General features: G+C 40.3%; 1 protein-coding gene across 1 annotated transcript in view; it reads left to right on the top strand.

Moving 5' to 3' along the window:
• itga1 (integrin, alpha 1) overlaps positions 1 to 17643 on the top strand; it is a 55398-nt gene that overhangs the window by 29830 nt on the left and 7925 nt on the right. Inside the window, exons 4-18 of the mRNA XM_044333888.1 lie at positions 2757 to 2845; positions 3925 to 4039; positions 5278 to 5405; positions 6154 to 6302; positions 7296 to 7446; positions 7931 to 8105; positions 8408 to 8481; positions 11407 to 11554; positions 12258 to 12403; positions 12717 to 12860; positions 13010 to 13261; positions 13357 to 13487; positions 14116 to 14291; positions 14402 to 14553; positions 16687 to 16797. Of these exons, the coding sequence (XP_044189823.1) occupies positions 2757 to 2845; positions 3925 to 4039; positions 5278 to 5405; positions 6154 to 6302; positions 7296 to 7446; positions 7931 to 8105; positions 8408 to 8481; positions 11407 to 11554; positions 12258 to 12403; positions 12717 to 12860; positions 13010 to 13261; positions 13357 to 13487; positions 14116 to 14291; positions 14402 to 14553; positions 16687 to 16797 (2141 nt within the window). The remainder of the gene's footprint in view (positions 1 to 2756; positions 2846 to 3924; positions 4040 to 5277; positions 5406 to 6153; positions 6303 to 7295; positions 7447 to 7930; positions 8106 to 8407; positions 8482 to 11406; positions 11555 to 12257; positions 12404 to 12716; positions 12861 to 13009; positions 13262 to 13356; positions 13488 to 14115; positions 14292 to 14401; positions 14554 to 16686; positions 16798 to 17643) is intronic.

The following is a 17643-nucleotide window of genomic DNA, read 5'->3' as shown; positions in this document are numbered from 1 at the left end:
GAACACTGTGTGTGTGCTGTTTGTGTATGCATGAGTGAGGACATATATGTATGTATATGTTTTCTTGTGTCCAGTGATTGTGTGTGAAGTCTGTGTGTGTATGTTCTGTGTTTTTGTGTAAATATGCTGCTGTGTGTTTAAGACTACTGGCTCTCGCTGAGAGGAAGTGAGGCCCATCGGAACAGGAAGACAGTAGATAAACAAGGTTTTAATGTTTCATCCTTCTATAATTATATCTTAATTAAACAGATAAACACAGTTTAGCTCCTGGTCAGCAGTCTGCAAAGCCTCTGTTGGTGTTTGTCTATGTCCACACAGGAGAACTGCACACTGACGCTCACTTCAGGGATTAAGGTTTAACTCAACACAGCTGTTCACACCTCAGAATTAACCAATAACAGGAGTTATACTGCAGTTCTCCTGCTGTTGGTAAATGTAGTCTTTAAGTGCTGATAATTTACAGTAAAGGCAGGCATTAATACTCCCTCACTCACCAGTGGAGAATGATGTATTTGTTTTATCTTGGATGAGTTACAGGGCAAGCTTAAATCTCACAAACTCAAGTTTAGTCTGGAAAACATCCACTGGGAATTATTTGAGGCTGGCAGCCGGAGTCAGGCCACTTAACAAACAACTGGGAGTGGTTAACATGATGACAACAACTACAACAGCGCTGTATTTAGAATTTTATAAGTGAAACAAGGCGTAACTCAGCAACTACATGAACTATTTCTTACCTTGAATTTTTTCTGAAACCAGTGTTGGTGGGAATTTAAAGTGATGTTTCCCGAGCAAGCCTGCGGAACATGAGGCAAAGCTCAACAACGACCCAGCAGGGAGGGCTTATGTTGATGTATCATTGAAGGAAAGGGCCTGTCAATCACCTGTTAGTGATCCCTGCAGAGTAATTTCACTCCACACCCACTGACGACACTCTCGTCTCGCATTGCCATTTGTCTCTACACTAAGTTTACACCATTGCAACATAGGAGAGAGATGCCAGACCATAATGAGCAAAGTTAAATTTGTGTGGTTGTTGTGTTGTAATTTTTAATCCCATTTCCACCCAAACAATAAAACTGAAAGGTGGTTTTGCCAGGACTATTACACTGTAATGAATGACTGGCAAGAGAGTCAAACACCCAAGATCATCTGCTAAACAGTACTGCAATAAGTTTACATTCTGTTTGGAAAAATTGTATCCAAATGACAAACAATGAACTAGCAAATTGCAAATTCAAGCTGCAGTCTTATAGGCTGGAAAACTACTTAAAGGTGCAGTGTGTAGAATTTAGCGGCATCTAGTGGACCGGACTTGGCAGAAATGGAATATAATATTCATAAGCATGATTTCATTAATGTATAATAAAATGCCACCGTAGGTTCTCCTACACGCTTGGAAGGGGAGGGGAGGGGTATTCAGTTAGTTGCAATCTTCAACCTCACCACTAGATGCCACTAAATCTTACACACTGCTCCTTTAACAATGGCGGATGTCCTCTGTTACGCCAGTTTATATACCGATCTTGTAGTTAGCAAATATTAAATAAAAATATGTAACACAAAATAACAAACATGTTTATGCATGTAGTGTGTCTATGACTGAGGAGCATGATCTTGTTAAACTTTAATGCTACATGTATATTTTCTTTGTCTAGAAATGTCAGTCAATCCACACTGACCTCGGTTATAGTGACGTAAAACCTCCCTGTAAAAGACAGACAATGCAGTTTATATCTACTGCTTAGTAAAACACTGGTATATTCTGGTAAAAGCCATGATACAAATTTGACCTGTGTATTCCTTTGATTCTCTAGAGATCATTCCAGACCAAGAGGCATTGTGTGATAAGTCTGATTTGTTCTGATAGTTATCTGGAGTTCACAGTTCATCGAGGACAAAGCATGTGTTCTCCTCTGCAGCTCCACAAAGCTGCTTTCAGTCCCACGTGGATGTATCATGAGGTGTTAGATCTTGGTCCATGTCACTCATTTTATCAGATAGTTAAGAAAATCAAGAAAGAAGTGTAGAAACCAACTTATTTTTAGTTCAAAGTTTACTGCGGTGCATGAGAGATGACTGTTTACAGAACATTAAATACAATAGAAAGATCTTTTTATTCTGAGCACAGCAGGAAGTCATAAACATCCCCAAGGAAAAATCAGGGATTTGAGAGGAAGAATTGTGGCAACCACACCACATTACAAGGAGAGCACAAGCCAAAGTCCTAACTGACTTCTAATGAGAATCAGAAATGGTTAAATATCAAAATGCCGTCATGGGGATTGGTAAAGAGCTTGATTCATAATTAAAATGTCATGTGACTGAGTCATAGCCGGTATTTTCTGAAGTGTATGAGAATTTGTGGATCCCTCAGGAAAGAAAATGTACAGCGGAGCCAAAGCTTACCCAAATTGAAGCATTAGTTTGTATTAACATGCTAATTTTAGCCACATGTTGTGATTGCCGGACAATTTTGAGTCCTCTGTTTCTTCTTCACAACAGCTGGGATATTTGTTTTGTGCTCCTTTATTGTTGTAAGCTACACACTGAGGGACAGTGTGGTAAAGTAATGTAACATCCTATATTTAACCACATGTCAGTGCTCATTACATCTCAGGGTAGATGGAAGAAAGGAAGCAGGGAGAGCGTCTCTTCATATGGGAAAATGCAGAAATAGGAATTTGTCCAGCTGCTCTGCCTCTATGCTGCTCCCTGTTTGTCTCACTCTGTTTATTCATCCATATTTCTCTTAGAAAACACAACAGTTCCCAAATTACGTGAAGTCAAAGAGAACATGACCATGGGAACCACACTCGTGACCAATCCCAACGGAGGATTTCTGGTAAGGGGGAAGTTGCTCTTAATAGTATATGAAAGCATTCTACATTTTCCATACCGAAAAACAAAAGTAGGGCTGAACTTTGCATATTTTCTGTAAGAAACTGAGCGGCAAGTGTATGTTCACTAGACCCTTGCTCTCTATGGAAACAGTGGGCTTGACCCTCCCTGTTTCCTGGTGAGGCTTCATGTCCTGGGAATGTAACATTATATTGTGAATCCACTGTGCAAATGAATCAGCTGTGTAAATGCAGAAATGTATGTAGGAAATGGCAAAACCCGTAAGGTTTTATGGTCATGAACTCCAGTAAAACTTTATTTCTTCATGATTGTGAGATTTGCAGGGCATGAAAATGACAGAAACAATGGACCAGTGATTAATGGATATACTGTATATTTATGCAACTTCTTACTTGGTCCAAGAAAGAAAATATGATGTTGGACTATGAGGGCAGATCCTGCACAGCTGCATGTGTAATTGAAGCCTTTTGAAGCCTTAACTTAACACTTAATGTGGTTAACATAACTCTGAAAGTATAGCCTTCAACACTACGTCAGTGTGTATATATTATAATTCAACACACATCACAATGAATAATGAACAATATGCTCTCTAAACAACTTGTCAACACAATACAATTACCAACTAGATTGTTTACTAAATGTTATGCAATTCTATTTTTTCTTGTACAACTTCCGTCCTGATGTAAGAAAAGCATCAACATGTTTTAGCAGGGAAATTTTGGGAAATGAGGCCAAAAGATTAATAGATGTTATTCAATTTTCCAGTTATTGTTGGTAATTGTAAAGCACTGCTTCCTTGCAGGCTTGATTTCCCTGTTTCCCTCTTCTCTTTTTCTCTCTAGCCTGAAGGGATCTATGGCGGTTTTTACTAGCCTCCCTGTAATCCTCAGTTTGAGTAGTTCTTTCCTCTTGGTTTCTCTATTCAGTAGCTCTGAACCTCCTCTCACCCATGACCTCATACTGGTGGAAAGCTAACCATTCATAGCCTGTGCATTTTACTTTCTCGAGCAATTAGAGTTTGTTTGTGTGTGTGTGTGTGTGTGTGTCCTGTTTCCACAGGCGTGTGGTCCTCAGTACGGCTACATGTGCGGGGAACAGCAGTACATCTCAGGCGTCTGCGCAAATGTGAGCTCTTCCTTCCAGATCCTGAACTCCATTGCTCCGTCCGTGCAAGGTACACAGCTTGACAAAGTACGACAGCAGGTCTGCATTGGACGTGACAGCATCTGCTCAAATTGCCTGTCCGGGCTAAGAGATTATAATCTACTGCTCTTTAGTAGTACCACCCAGGACCCAGACTCACCCTCCCTAAGCAAAGAGGGAGATTAGAGCATTCTTCTTAATGTAAACTTGTCTGCGACCCCATCCCTTTCTGGCCTGGCCCAGCCCAGCCCTTCTGCTGTGTTGTATGACCAAGTTAGGAGACAGTTTACCGGGCCTGCACTCTGCTTCCCTGGAAGGAAACAGACTAGAATGAAACAGATGAGAAAAGTCTACAGTCGTTTTCGCTTTCTGTACAATTTTATCTGCCAATCTTTTAACAGAAACAAACATATACACGCAGACTGATCACAGAGGGCTGAACAATTCCATTAAAATGAGTTTGTTATAACATACAATGTTTATTTTAACAATCCTGAATTAAAGTAAAAAGTGAGTTAGAGTTTTTTTCTGCTTTGACTACTTGCATATTGATGCCTTTTTGGACCTTTGCATGAAGTTTGAAGGAATATTTGGACATATATTAGATCTTTCTGGTTAGTAACAGGGAACTACAGCTGGCATCATTATCCTTTATATTATTAAAAATTTGACTTGGAACTAGTTTGTCTGCTCGAGGCACAAGTAAACAGGAAGAGGAGTGGATGTATTATATAATATAATTTCTTTCTTCCTAGTTAAATCAGTGATTTTAAAGGATATTTGATTTTCAGGTCTATCCCAATACAACACTTACATGCCCATATGCACGTTGTAAGCATTATGTCACTGTAATTGTTCCCTCCCTTCATATCGGCTGCAAAGAGATCCCTTCTTAAAGCAATTTTATAAAGGACAGAATCCACAGTCCTTATTTCATGCAAAAATCTACTCTGAAGTTCAGCTGTTGTAGTGGTTTGACAAATCAAGTGGCTATCTTCTAAAGTTAGTGTTTTGAGTAAGAAATTCCATCATTTGATTTCACAGACAGTGTGAATTGTGTGTGAGTATTATAAAGACCTGAAAATTTGAACATATCCTTTAATGTGTGGTTCAGTTGGACTAGCCATCCATCTTTGGAAAAGATATAAACGATATATATATAAAGGCATGTGTCTCACACATTGTACAGTAAGTGAGGAAAAACTTAGTATGGCTCCTTAAACACCAAACCTACCCTCTAATTTACTGCAATTTCTGACTTTTTTCCAGAGTGTGGAAAGGAGCTAGACATCGTGATAGTTCTGGATGGATCGAACAGTATCTACCCCTGGTCCAGCATTATTGATTTCCTGGACCGCTTCATTCACAACATTCAGATTGGACCTAAACTATCACAGGTCAGTTGCATGAATGAATGAACAGATTTTTCAGAAAGAAATTATAATGTTATTTCCTGTGGGAAATTACTCAATTTGTCTCCTTGTCTCTTGAGCCACAGAATTAAACATATGGGTTTATGCAGTGTTAAACATCAGACAATAATGGATAAATTGATGGGTTACATAACATTAGAATGACAACGAAAAAGGATGAATGAAGGAATATATTCCTTGCTGCCAACTCACTTTTTCATATTATATTTGATGACTTAGGCACGCTCCATTATGGAATTTTCCACATGGTGCCAACAGTAAGAATAACTGTAAGATGTCTGTCATAAAGCAGACTTTATGAACTGAAGACTTTTTAGTCTTTAAAGTTATTTTAGCCTTTGCCTTAGTAAGTTATATATTGAGTATATTTCTGTCCACTTGACTTGGATCACTCTGCGAATGGGTGGTTAGTTTTTATTATGGTTACATTGATCTGGCCTGGAGCTTGTGGAGTTTTCCAGAGGGAAACACTGGAAAGTCTTCTCACTGTGGAGCCCAGTGGTTGTAAGTCACATCTTCCAGGGCTGCTGAAGTCCTCTGCCTTCTGTATAAAGAACATTGTGTCATATCAACCCCACCAGACCCAACCACATCCTCTGCAGACTGTCTAGGAGGGGACAGCAGAGAAGAGAAGAACATAGAAAGAGAGAGAAGGAAAAATAAATTAAACGAAGGATAACGTTTACAAGAAAAATGTGTGTGTGTCTTCCAGGTGGGCATAGTGTCCTATGGCCAGACCGTGACTCACTCACTCAATCTGAGCCAGTTTGACAACAAGGCTGCTCTGTTGGAATTCGTCAAAGATCTTCCTCAGCAGACCGGCGTCAAGACCATGACGTTCCTGGGCATTGATACTGCCAGGTATGCAACATTAATCCCTCCCCCTCTTTTGGGAAAGCCTGGCAATACCTGACCACAATTTTTTATTAGATCATTGTGATTTGGCATGGTTCAATAGGTGTTTGAATCAGATGATGTAATTTTAGTTGGATGATGGACTCAAAAAGGCTACTTAACACATCCATCACACCCAGCACAGTAGATGTTTTCTAAACTTAAATCTTGTACGGAAAACTGAGCTTAAGAGTGGTAGATTGCATTTGGGCTGCACAATAAATATTAAAATAAATGTAAATCAAACGAGAATTGTATGCAAGTACAACAGGGTCTTAGCACCAGAACACAATTTGGGTCTGAGGTCTCAGTGACCCAAGACAATCAGGAGGCCAAGAACATTGCATAATAGGGCTTTTACAGGTAGGCTTGGACCATGAGGATCTTTGAGTCTGCATGCACCAAAACTTTCCTTCATAAATTTTTTTTTTATCTCATTCAGGTGCCCCAAAAGTCCCAGATTTGGTGCTTGTAAATTGGTTTTGGTAATTTGATTAACAGCAAATCTGCACTACTAATGTACAAGATCAACTATGGTTGGTTCTGCATCATTACCTAATAATGTGGCTGTATGACTTTACTTTATATTGCTCTCACATGGTGCTTATTCCAAATTTAACTTGTGTTTCATCAACTGTCTAACACATTGAACTCTTGGGGCCAAGTTGTGGACATTTTTTTACCCTGGATCCCCAAACAGGTTAATGTCAATATATTTATATGGTGTCATTTAATATTTGTTTGCCTGATTTTTTTTAGTGTTTAGTTACAGGATATTTCAGTTTATTGTTGTGATCTACTTGATAGAGGCACATGCTATCACTGTGCTATTCCAGGATTACACCAACATCTAGGTTATATACTCTCATGAGAGTGAACCACCCAACACAAATTTAAGGCTCAATTCCAGCAGATGTTCCAGTGTTTTATGAAATAATCTAGAAATTTTCTGCCCATCAGGAAGGAGGCCTACATGCCAGAGCGTGGTGCACGACCTGGTGCGAAGAAAGTCATGGTGATTGTGACTGATGGAGAGTCTCATGACTCCTACAACAATGTGTCGGTCATCAAGGCCTGCGAAAATGATGACATTGAGAGGTTTGGCATTGCTGTGAGTACTACCATTGTGTTGTCTTCACAGATCATGCTAATATCCATGTATTTTCTCATCTTAACGAGGAAGTTTTGTGTTTCCCATAACACTAAATCCAGAAAAGCTTATTTATTATATGAATAGGGTGGCTGGGGTATGCAGATTATACAACTTATAGTGGCATAGTCAAACTGACTGTTGTGACTGTACAGTTTATGAAAATATTAACTCATTTTAGTCACCTAGCCATTAAATCAAAACAATTGTAGATATCAAATTAGATATGATGAGTTAATTAGAGGTGCTGGTGAACCTGTTTTGTTACCATTGGACAGAGCCAGGCTCACTGTTTCCCCCTGTCTCAAATCTTAATGCTAAGCTAAGCTAACCAGCGGCTGGCTGTAGCCTCATATCTCAACATGTAACTCTTAGCAAGAAAGTGAATACAATTTTTTCCATAACTGTCAGACTATACCTTTGAGACAGTTTACTGTGTTTCCAGGTCTTGGGAGACTACAACCGTCAGAACAAAAGCAAAAAAGAAGTGCAGATGTTCATCAAGGAGATCGAGTCCATCTCCAGTAAGCCCTTACGAGACCACTTCTTCAACGTCTCTGATGAGGTGGCGTTGTTGTCCATCGTGGATGCCCTAAAAGGGAAGATTTTTGCCTTGGAAGGTATACAAACAAACACATGTGCAACACATATGCTCACATGTTCACCTACTATAGTCCTCATACACCCTGCAGATATAAAGAGATTACTATTTTCATTTTCATTTTTAGTTTTCCTTGACAAATTATTTGTATCTTGTATCAAATTTTCTCTAGATGGACTAACCACTTGAGTCTTTTTGGACAGTGGTGGAAAGTAACTAAATACTTTTACTAAACACTAATGTGACAATCATATAACTCTGTAACACAGTTTCATTATATACTGTATTTATTGTTGCTAAAATGAACTTTTCCTTCCTCAGCTACAACTGGCAATTCCACCTCCTCCTTTGAGATGGAAATGTCCCAAGCTGGGTTTAGTGCACATACTTCTAAAGTAAGTCTTTTTTAAAATACTATTTATTTGTTAGTCATGAACCCTTAAAATAGTTATGTGTATTCTCAGTTCTCCTAAAATAATGAACTTGCTGTTTTCTAAAGACAGTCTAAATCCAATCATTCATTTCAGATGAACACAAACACCATATTTGGGATGAGAAAGTCACTGAAAAAGTCTGTAGATGTTTCATTTACAAGGAACTGCTCATTTATTGTGGTTGCAGGTAAGTGTATGCGTTTGCGTGGATGTTTTCTCGGGAAATGAACTCATGCAGAAACATAACCATAGTGTTATCTCTGGTGCATCTTCTACCCCTTTGGTGATTCACCTCGGTCAGTTGGAGTTTCCAGACATAAACCAGCTCTGTTCTGTCTGCTCACACTGCCTCAGACTTCACACTGATGGCATTTTGTCTGGTTGCGTGAGAGTGTGCAAGACAGACGGAAGGACAGAGATCGAAAGTCAAACATGAGGCATGTGAGGGACACTGAATCAGACGGTTGTTGACTAGGGTAGAAACAACTTGCTTGCTTTTGCCCCTTCACATGCTTCTTCTGCTCATTCACTAGGTATTTCCTATGTCTATTTAAAAAGAGACAGGCTCCCTTCTTACGCCTCTCTTCCCGCTCTTGACTCACGTTTATCGCATTCTCAATCACTGTGTACACTGTCTCTGTGTCTGCAGTGGCTCATCCAATTTAACACAACCAAAATTAGTTGTTTCACTATTCGACACACCCATGAGTCCTCGCTTTAATGACCAGTAGCAGGAAAGAGCCACTTGACGTAGTTTGTTGTGATTAATGATCCATGTTATGTCCTGTGTGACCCTTCCCCTTCCTATGAAATAAATGTTTCCTGGTAACAAAAAAAAATGTTGGTTATACTTTGGACTGCAATTAATAATTATTTACATTAATTTAATTTATCTGTGAATTGTTTTTTTTAGTTGGTTAGTCAACAAAATATATTATAATAAAAAAAATGCCCCCAAAAAACATTACAACAACGAATTTTTAGGCCCAAGAACAGTCCAAAATTCAAACTCATTCAATTTACTGCGACATAAAACACAGGAAAGCATAAAAAGCCTCACATTTTATAAACTGGAACTGGAGAATGTGCGTCATTTTTTCCTCTTCTTTCCATAATAAGTTATTTTGCAGGTTTAGATTTTAGACTATTGAAAGTTCCACTATATGTGGCCGAGACAAACTCATTCAAGCCTACTTCAAACTATTTTATTTAATTTTAATTGGTGACAAATTAACATAGCTGAATGTCTTGCACCATTTCTGAGGAATTTACACAATAGGTAGGTAGGAAAAGGCGCCCCCCCTGGGATAGGCTGACATTAGCTTTGGAATTGTTTGGATTATAAATTGTATTGAATTTTGCAAAGGTAAAAAATTAGTGCTGTTCATAGAATAACAGGTAATGGTTCAGGTTCAGTGACTGAGGTTAATATACTGCTGTACATGTGATAGAAGTATGATTTCAGTCTAAAATTAGGTTGACTGTTTTATAATTAGGGGTCTAATTGGCTAAATCATTAGGGCCAGGACTCTGAAACTGCCCTATAACTGCCCTATGTTAGTAGGCCATCTTTGAGTACTTTCAAACCTCCAACACCTATTTGCACCAATACACTTCATTGTGACCTAGGCCGTCAGGACATACTTGACTAAATGGGCCCGTTGGTAGTGGTTCAACGACAGCTGGTGATTATAGAAGCCAGGCTGAATTTGGTTCCCTAAGCAAGGCTAGGATGGTCATGTGTCTGTAGATTTTAGGAACTACGTTCGATACCTAGGTCAGAGGTAGAGGACAGCCGCCTGTAGGTGCCTTATCCACTACTGATTGTTAAAAAAAACTCAGAGGACCACCTTCCTAAATATATGAGAAAAAACATGACATGACAAAAAAAGGAGGAAAAATAAACTGGGCTGTAAATGTGTTATGCCACTGTCAGCTGTAATGACCAATATAAATATTCTGCTTAACCTCAGTGAGACACTTGGGATTGCTTCAGGGAAATAATGAGATCAGGACATGGGATGAGTGAGAGGTTGACATGCAGAGTAGCATTCCAAGCTGCTTACTGTTTGTTCTTTGCCTTTTGATTTTATGACAGTCACAATGGAAATCCCTGACTCACATAAATAGGTAGTGGTGAAAGGCAACAGAGATTTGATTGCACGTTTTGACACAGAGGGATATTGACTGGCAGCCAGCATCCAGAATGAAGCGAGGTCAACTTGTGTGAGCTGAAGCTTCAGGCTGCTGTCTGCTGATAGTTCCATCAGTTTATTTTCCAACACGGTGGACAGAGTCATGTCTTCTGAAGCCTGATCCACAGAGAAAGACAGCTAGCTAACAGCGGCAAAACACGTTTGTCTCTACCTGATGATGTGTCGTGATAGGCACGGTGATATTCAAACATAACTGGTCGTTGAAATTATGCATTTTATTTATGTGAATCCTGAATGAATTACCATGAATAACCAAAAAAAAAAGTTTGGCAGTACCACTGCCTGAATGGCCCACTAGATGGCGCTCTGAGGCTCACCTGTGGGCTGTGACCCTCTGGTTGAGAATGGCTGGATTAAACAACATAACAGCATGTAAATTAGTATTATCTCCATTTATCACCACAACATTGAAAGGAGGCTTTCTGTATAATGAGTACTTAAAGTATATTTTGCTGATAATACTTCTGTACTTTTATTTAAGTAAAATTTTGGATGCAGAACTTTAGTTGTAACTGAATTTTTTTTTTACATTGTGTTACTGCTACTTTTGACTTAAGTAAAGGATCCAAGTACTTCTGATTCTGGACTACAGAAATATGATAAATTCTTTTACACACCACTCATCAACAAAAATTGTCTCTTAATGGTCCTGACATCTGCTCTCCCATAGGAAGGTGTGTTACTGGGAGCAGTGGGAGCGTATGAGTGGAACGGGACAGTGGTAATGCATACTGCTGGTGGAGAAGTTATTCCGGGGAAGTCCGATTTCTACGACCCAAAATCTGAGGCTGGGTATGAAGCATTGGCTGGGTACCTCGGTGAGTTGGGACAGACGCTTGTTAGTAAACTGGATAAATACTGAGTGTTTAAGGTGGAGCAGTATTTACAGATACATCGAAATCTATTTGAGCTTGTGAGTTATTTTTTCCATCACAGAGAGAGTGTAAGAGGCCAAATTTTTCAAGAGATTAAGTGAAATTTTACAGCTGCAGAATAAATAAAGAGTTTCTATTGCATGGAGGAGTAAAATATGTAATTTGGCTACCTTTCACAGCAGATGCTTCTCTCTGTGTGTCACATAAATAGTCTCTCCATCCTGTTTCCTTTTATGGCTTGTAGAGCAACCATAACATCTTAATATCAAGTTATTTAATCAACATGTCATTAGATAGAGCACTGGTGGGTCCAGGCTCGTGTACTGTAAACTCAGCTGTTGGCACATGCTCATACCTAATGGGCTGTCTGCAGACTGTGCAATGACGTAGCCTTTGTGTTTTTGTCTGTGAGTGTGAGTGTATGCACATTTTCCTGCCAGTGTCCGGTAGTGTTCCCACTCACAGTGAGATGTAAACAGTCAGCTAAAGAAGCATTTAAAAATATCCCACAAAGAGAGCCAGGGTGTGTTTTTTTTTTCCTAATGACATCATTACTGTGTACGTGGATGCACGCACTCCTGATGATGCCTGTTTATGTGTCTAATGAATGTAATACAGTATGTGCTTGTGTTTGTTTTCTCGGCAGGTTATGATGTTCAGTCAGCATCATCCCCCAATGGAGTGCTGTACATCACAGGCGCGCCACGGTACAACCACACAGGCCGTGTTGTTATCTACCATCTGGATAAAAATAACAAAGTTGTTGTCTCACAGATACTGAAAGGAGAACAGGTGAGCCTTTTTCAGTGTGGCATTTTTGCAGAGAAGGCATCTTTTGTCAATCTGAAAGCTGTTGTACTCGCTAATTAATACACGTAAATGAATACACTCCAGATACGACAGTGTTTTTGTGAGCATTCAACAACTACAGCTTCCATGAGTCTTTAGTATGGTGTAGATTTTAAAAAACCTTTGTGTATGCAGGACTTAGGAGTCTCTTTGTTCTTTAGTGAATAAAATCAGTAAATACAGGTCAGAAGCAGATGAGTGAGTTCAGTGATTAAAGGGTCAACAGTGACAGGTGATTTCTGAACCTTCTGTGCAGATCGGTTCTTACTTCGGCAGCGTCCTGCAGACTCTCGACGTGGACGGGGATTCCTACACGGATCTCCTCTTGGTCGGAGCTCCAATGTACATGGGCTCAGAAAGAAACGAGCAGGGACAAGTCTACGTTTACAAACTCGACAAGGTACAGAAGATTGAAAATATGGCTGTGTGTGTGTCTTCTGATGAAAGAGCTTGTGTCAGATTTTTACAGAAATTCACACAGAGAAGATTGAGACGATGCGGTTTCTTGTAGTGTTCATGATCTTTTTTTTTTCTTTGCTCCATCATCAGGACGGCCAGTTTCAGCATGAGTTCACTTTAAAACCTATCAATCAGTCCTGCTGCACTGCCCACTCAGGCAGCTGCACTAATAAAAATGAACCATGTGGTGCCCGGTTTGGTACAGCCATTGCTGCAATATCAGATCTCAACCTGGACGGCTATAATGATGTGGCAGTCGGTGCGCCGTTTGAGAACGATCACAGAGGCGCCGTTTACATCTATCATGGAGATAAGACGTCACTGAAAGAGAAATATGTGCAGGTGAGAACAGACTGAGTGCCACTCAAAGAGCTACTTGATATGTAACTATTTATTCAGATTAAGGTGCCCTAATCGGTTCTGATTTGTCTCCTTAGCGTATCCCAGCAGGTGGGGACGGCGAAAAGGTGAAATTCTTTGGTCAGTCCATACATGGAGTCATGGATCTGAACGGAGATGGAATCACTGATGTTACTATAGGAGGTCTAGGAGGGGCTTCGCTGTTCTGGTGAGACATGGCCCATCCTCAGATATAAACATACACTCCTAAATCTGTACATTTCACTTGAATTATTACCAGCAGCAGCGCCTGTCTCCGTTTTGCATTGTTTTATCTGGGTTTGGACAGCTGTTCATTTCCCACTGGGTGTGTAGGCTTGAGACCAACAACTTCCTAATGATCTCTCTGTTAAAACCCCTGGCTACATACTTCGCTGTTGGAGACCAGCCTACAGACTTCAACCCGCTAGGTTTTGAAAGATCAGCCCACGCCATGATTTAACTTCCCAAGCAGACCCTCTCCCACAGTTTCTACTGGCAGAGGCTCAGCTAAGCTGTGTGAAAACTCCATCTCCCAAGTGGCTTAGAGTTTAAATAAGATTTGGCAGCAGGCGGCTGTTCTCTTCCTGGACCGTTGGCTCATGTTTTAGAAAGCTCAACGGTTGGATAGAGGGAGTTGAGGCCAAGTTTTATGCTCAAGATGCATCCGTTCCTTGTTCCTTCCTTTGAGAAAATAGATACATGCACACGTTTGCACACACACACACACACACACACACACACGTGCACACATATTGCACCATTGACAACTATATTTATACTTTCTAAATGTTGTTATGTTTGTTTGATTTTACCAGGTCCAGAGATGTTGCACAGCTCCACGCCAACATGACTTTTGACCCTGTTAAAATAAACTTGCAGCAGTCTCAGTACCAGTGTGAACGTGGTGGACGCAAATCTGTGTGTGTGAGCACGACGTTGTGTTTCACCTACAGCATTAAATCTGACAAGCAGGACTTAGACTCTGTCACAGGTGAGCCACACAATGTTATACAGTACGATGAAGTTGATCATTGTCACTGTCAGAGTTGTCATGTGATGCTGTCACAGCTTGACTTCGTACTTTTCTGTTTTGTCCTGCAGAGATACGCTATGATTTGATTCTGGATGCTCTGCGCGCAAAAGCCAGGGCTTTGTTTTACGACTCGGACAATAAAAGTGACCGCAAGATTACCAATAGCTTCAAAATCAGAGACAGAGACACAAAGTGTTTGTCGGAGACCTTCATGATGTCGGCAAGTATTCTTATCTTTATGATGTTGACATGGGGTCAGTTATGATTTCTCACCTTATATTTTCTTATATTATTCAGCTCATTATCCACAAGACGCAGTATTTGAGATTAACTAGATGCCTTAAACTTTCGATAAGGTTCATTTATAATTGTTATATTCTAGTTTTGTTTGAGGGCCGTTAGCCGGAGAGGAGACAGAACAAAGCTGTGAGAAAGTCTATGCAGAGCAGGAAGGCCTTTTTTCTAACATGAAACAGACCTGTTTTGATCAAAGCATGCCGAGTACAGCCCCGTGCTGCTCTGAGTGATAAATTATCTGGAGACACTTACAGAACTGGAGAGATGAGGAGAGAAAGAGAAAAATGAAAGAGTGAATAAGAGAAAGAGAGTGAATGTGAATGTGACAAAGTGACATTCCAGGTCAAGGAAAATTCAAGTGGTCTAACAAGCACGTCACAGACTGTTCATCATACTGTAGTTGAAACCTTTGTACTATGCAACTATACCACCTACTGTATATCTCCATCAATGTGACATTTACTGTACAGCTATGTGTATGGAGTTTCTCGTTCCAGCCATTCACTGCAGCAGTGGATTTCTCTGATTAGCTTCCCTCTGGCGTGAGACAGAGGAACTAATCAGTTGAGACAGCTGTTGTTGTTGTGTGTGCCGAGCATGAATACCTGCTCTGTTCAAGTATGCCAGTTTGTGCAGAAACTTACCACATAGTCCGGAGTAGAGGTCTGTAGGGGTCAGAAAATTTGTACCGGACACAAAAAGCACCCGTGACCATTCAAGATGTACCAGTCCATCAAGACTGACATACACACACACACACACACAGACACAAACCTGAACGGATGAGAGCAACTCTACGAACCAGAAGTTAATGTTTCACGAATGAATCAAGGTCCAGAAGAAGTATTTACTACTCAGTGTGTGCTAAGGCAGTCCCTCCCGTTTGTTTTACGTCCACATAGAGTGCTTGCCTCTGTTACCATATCCAGCTCCAAACCAGTGAGGAAAACCTCAGATTAAAAATAAATTGGCACAAAACTGCTACATTCAAAACTTCCATTGCCTGTTCCACGTCTGTATTGAAGGAGTCTCCCGTTTCTGTCTTGGAACAATAGCACTAATAGCAGTTACAGCATTTATTTAATGCACATAAAGAACACACAAACATGTGTAAAGTGAACTTTAATGACATTTACTGGGGCTAGTTAAATGACTGCTTACTGGCCATTATAATAATTTAATTGGAGGATGAGAGCATTATTTACAATGTGGTCATTCTTTAACATGTTTTAAAGCTTCTGCAACCAATATTTTTATATTAACAATGGATCAAATGACTACATGTAATGTGAAAGGAGTTGCTCATAGCAATGAACCCACAGGGAAATATTAACGGACTCCACATTTCCCCTGAGTTTTACTGAGATTTATAGCATCTTTCAACTCATTGTTCATATTTTCTCAGTCTGCGACTTTAGAGTTTCGGTCTACTCTCACTGCTCTAATCAGCATCGTTTTCAGACACAGCAGGCAGCTGTTTTCAGTGAAAAAGCTCTAAAAACCCACTGTACATTACCTGCTCAACACCAAACAGCAAACAAAGTTGCTCCGTATTTGCTGGATGTGTAAATAAGCAAGCATTTTTGCTAACAGGTTAACCATATATCCACTTTTTAAGGTGATGACAGTCAGTGTTTTGTTTACAGCTCGTGTCCACTGCCTCCAGGCGGCCAAAAAAATCAGTCATGGCAGGTTTAAGTAACAGGCACAATCTGTCCGTACTCAAATCAGTGATTTACTAAAGATGCAGCACGTGTTCCTCATGTTATGCTCTTTCTCAGAGTCCTTTGACATGTAATCCAAATTTGGCACCAACCCAAGAAAGACCCATAGCAATTTAGGCTGGACTAAGTGAACATGAACCCACACCGTCCTGTGTAGAGGTCCAATCAGCCAAATAGTGAAAACACCTGTGTCGGTGTGTAGGATCTTTAAAGTTGATTTTTCCTTATAATGTTCTTTCTCATCCTCTTTATCCCCCTCTAACTTTTATTTTCCTCCCTCCTTCTCCTCATCCTCCTCTTGTCATGCTCCACCTCCCTCTTCTCCTCGAAAGGCCCGGCTGGACTTCAGAGACCCTCTCATGGTGTCTTTGCAGTTTAGATTAGCTGATGAAGACAAAGGCCCGGTCCTGGATGAAAGCCTTCCCAAGTCCATCAATAAGACTGTAAGCTGCTTTATATTACTTTATTATAATGGTCTCTATCAGTACTTAAACTATTAACTGCCACATAACAGTAAGAGGAAGATTTAGAGTCACAGACGGGAAGGATTTGAACCTCATCTAAAACATCCTCCATCTGTCTGTATTTATAATCGGAGAGTGAGAACTGGGGTTTTCTTGTTTGGCTCCAAACTTGCTTCTGTTACAGGACATTAACATCTGCAACAGCTGACTGCCATCCTTCAGCATTTCCTCAAGACTGCATTAGTGTTTCAACACCAATAGTCAGGACTGTCTTCCCACACTCCCACATGAATAGTTGTTCTAACAAGTAGGATTTCCAAATAATTGTTGTAATGAGTGATATGCCCAGATAAAGAGTGGGAAAGCATTTCCCTCTTTACATGAGAATTCAGTTTCAACAGAGAAATAATTAGATCCTGGGTGTGTGAAATGCAGAGTAGTAGCAACAGCACCTCCCCTCACTTGTAAACACATGTGGTGTGTTTGTAAGACTTGGCACATCCTGACTCTTTCGGTATCAGAATCTGTCATAGCAGCGATGCACACAAGTGAGGAAGCGTTATTAGGACCTCTCCTGTTATTGTTATTGAAAGGAAAAGAAGGGACACACGCACACAGAAAGGGGAAGTCATCAAACGGAAGCCGCCGTTTTTCTTTTGACACTGTGCTGGATATGATATTCTAGTTTCTCGGCCATTCTTGGGAGAGCAGAGGCTGTTGATCTCGACAGTCACTCCCAGTGGGAGAGCATTGAGAATGGAAACAAATAAGACTGTGACCTGCAAACCTTGTGGGGGAAAAGGCAACGGAAATTAAGGTCATCTG

Source organism: Thunnus albacares, chromosome 18 (assembly GCF_914725855.1).
Source record: "Thunnus albacares chromosome 18, fThuAlb1.1, whole genome shotgun sequence".
Taxonomy (NCBI): domain Eukaryota; kingdom Metazoa; phylum Chordata; class Actinopteri; order Scombriformes; family Scombridae; genus Thunnus; species Thunnus albacares.
This window is presented reverse-complemented; position numbering and strand designations above follow the sequence as displayed.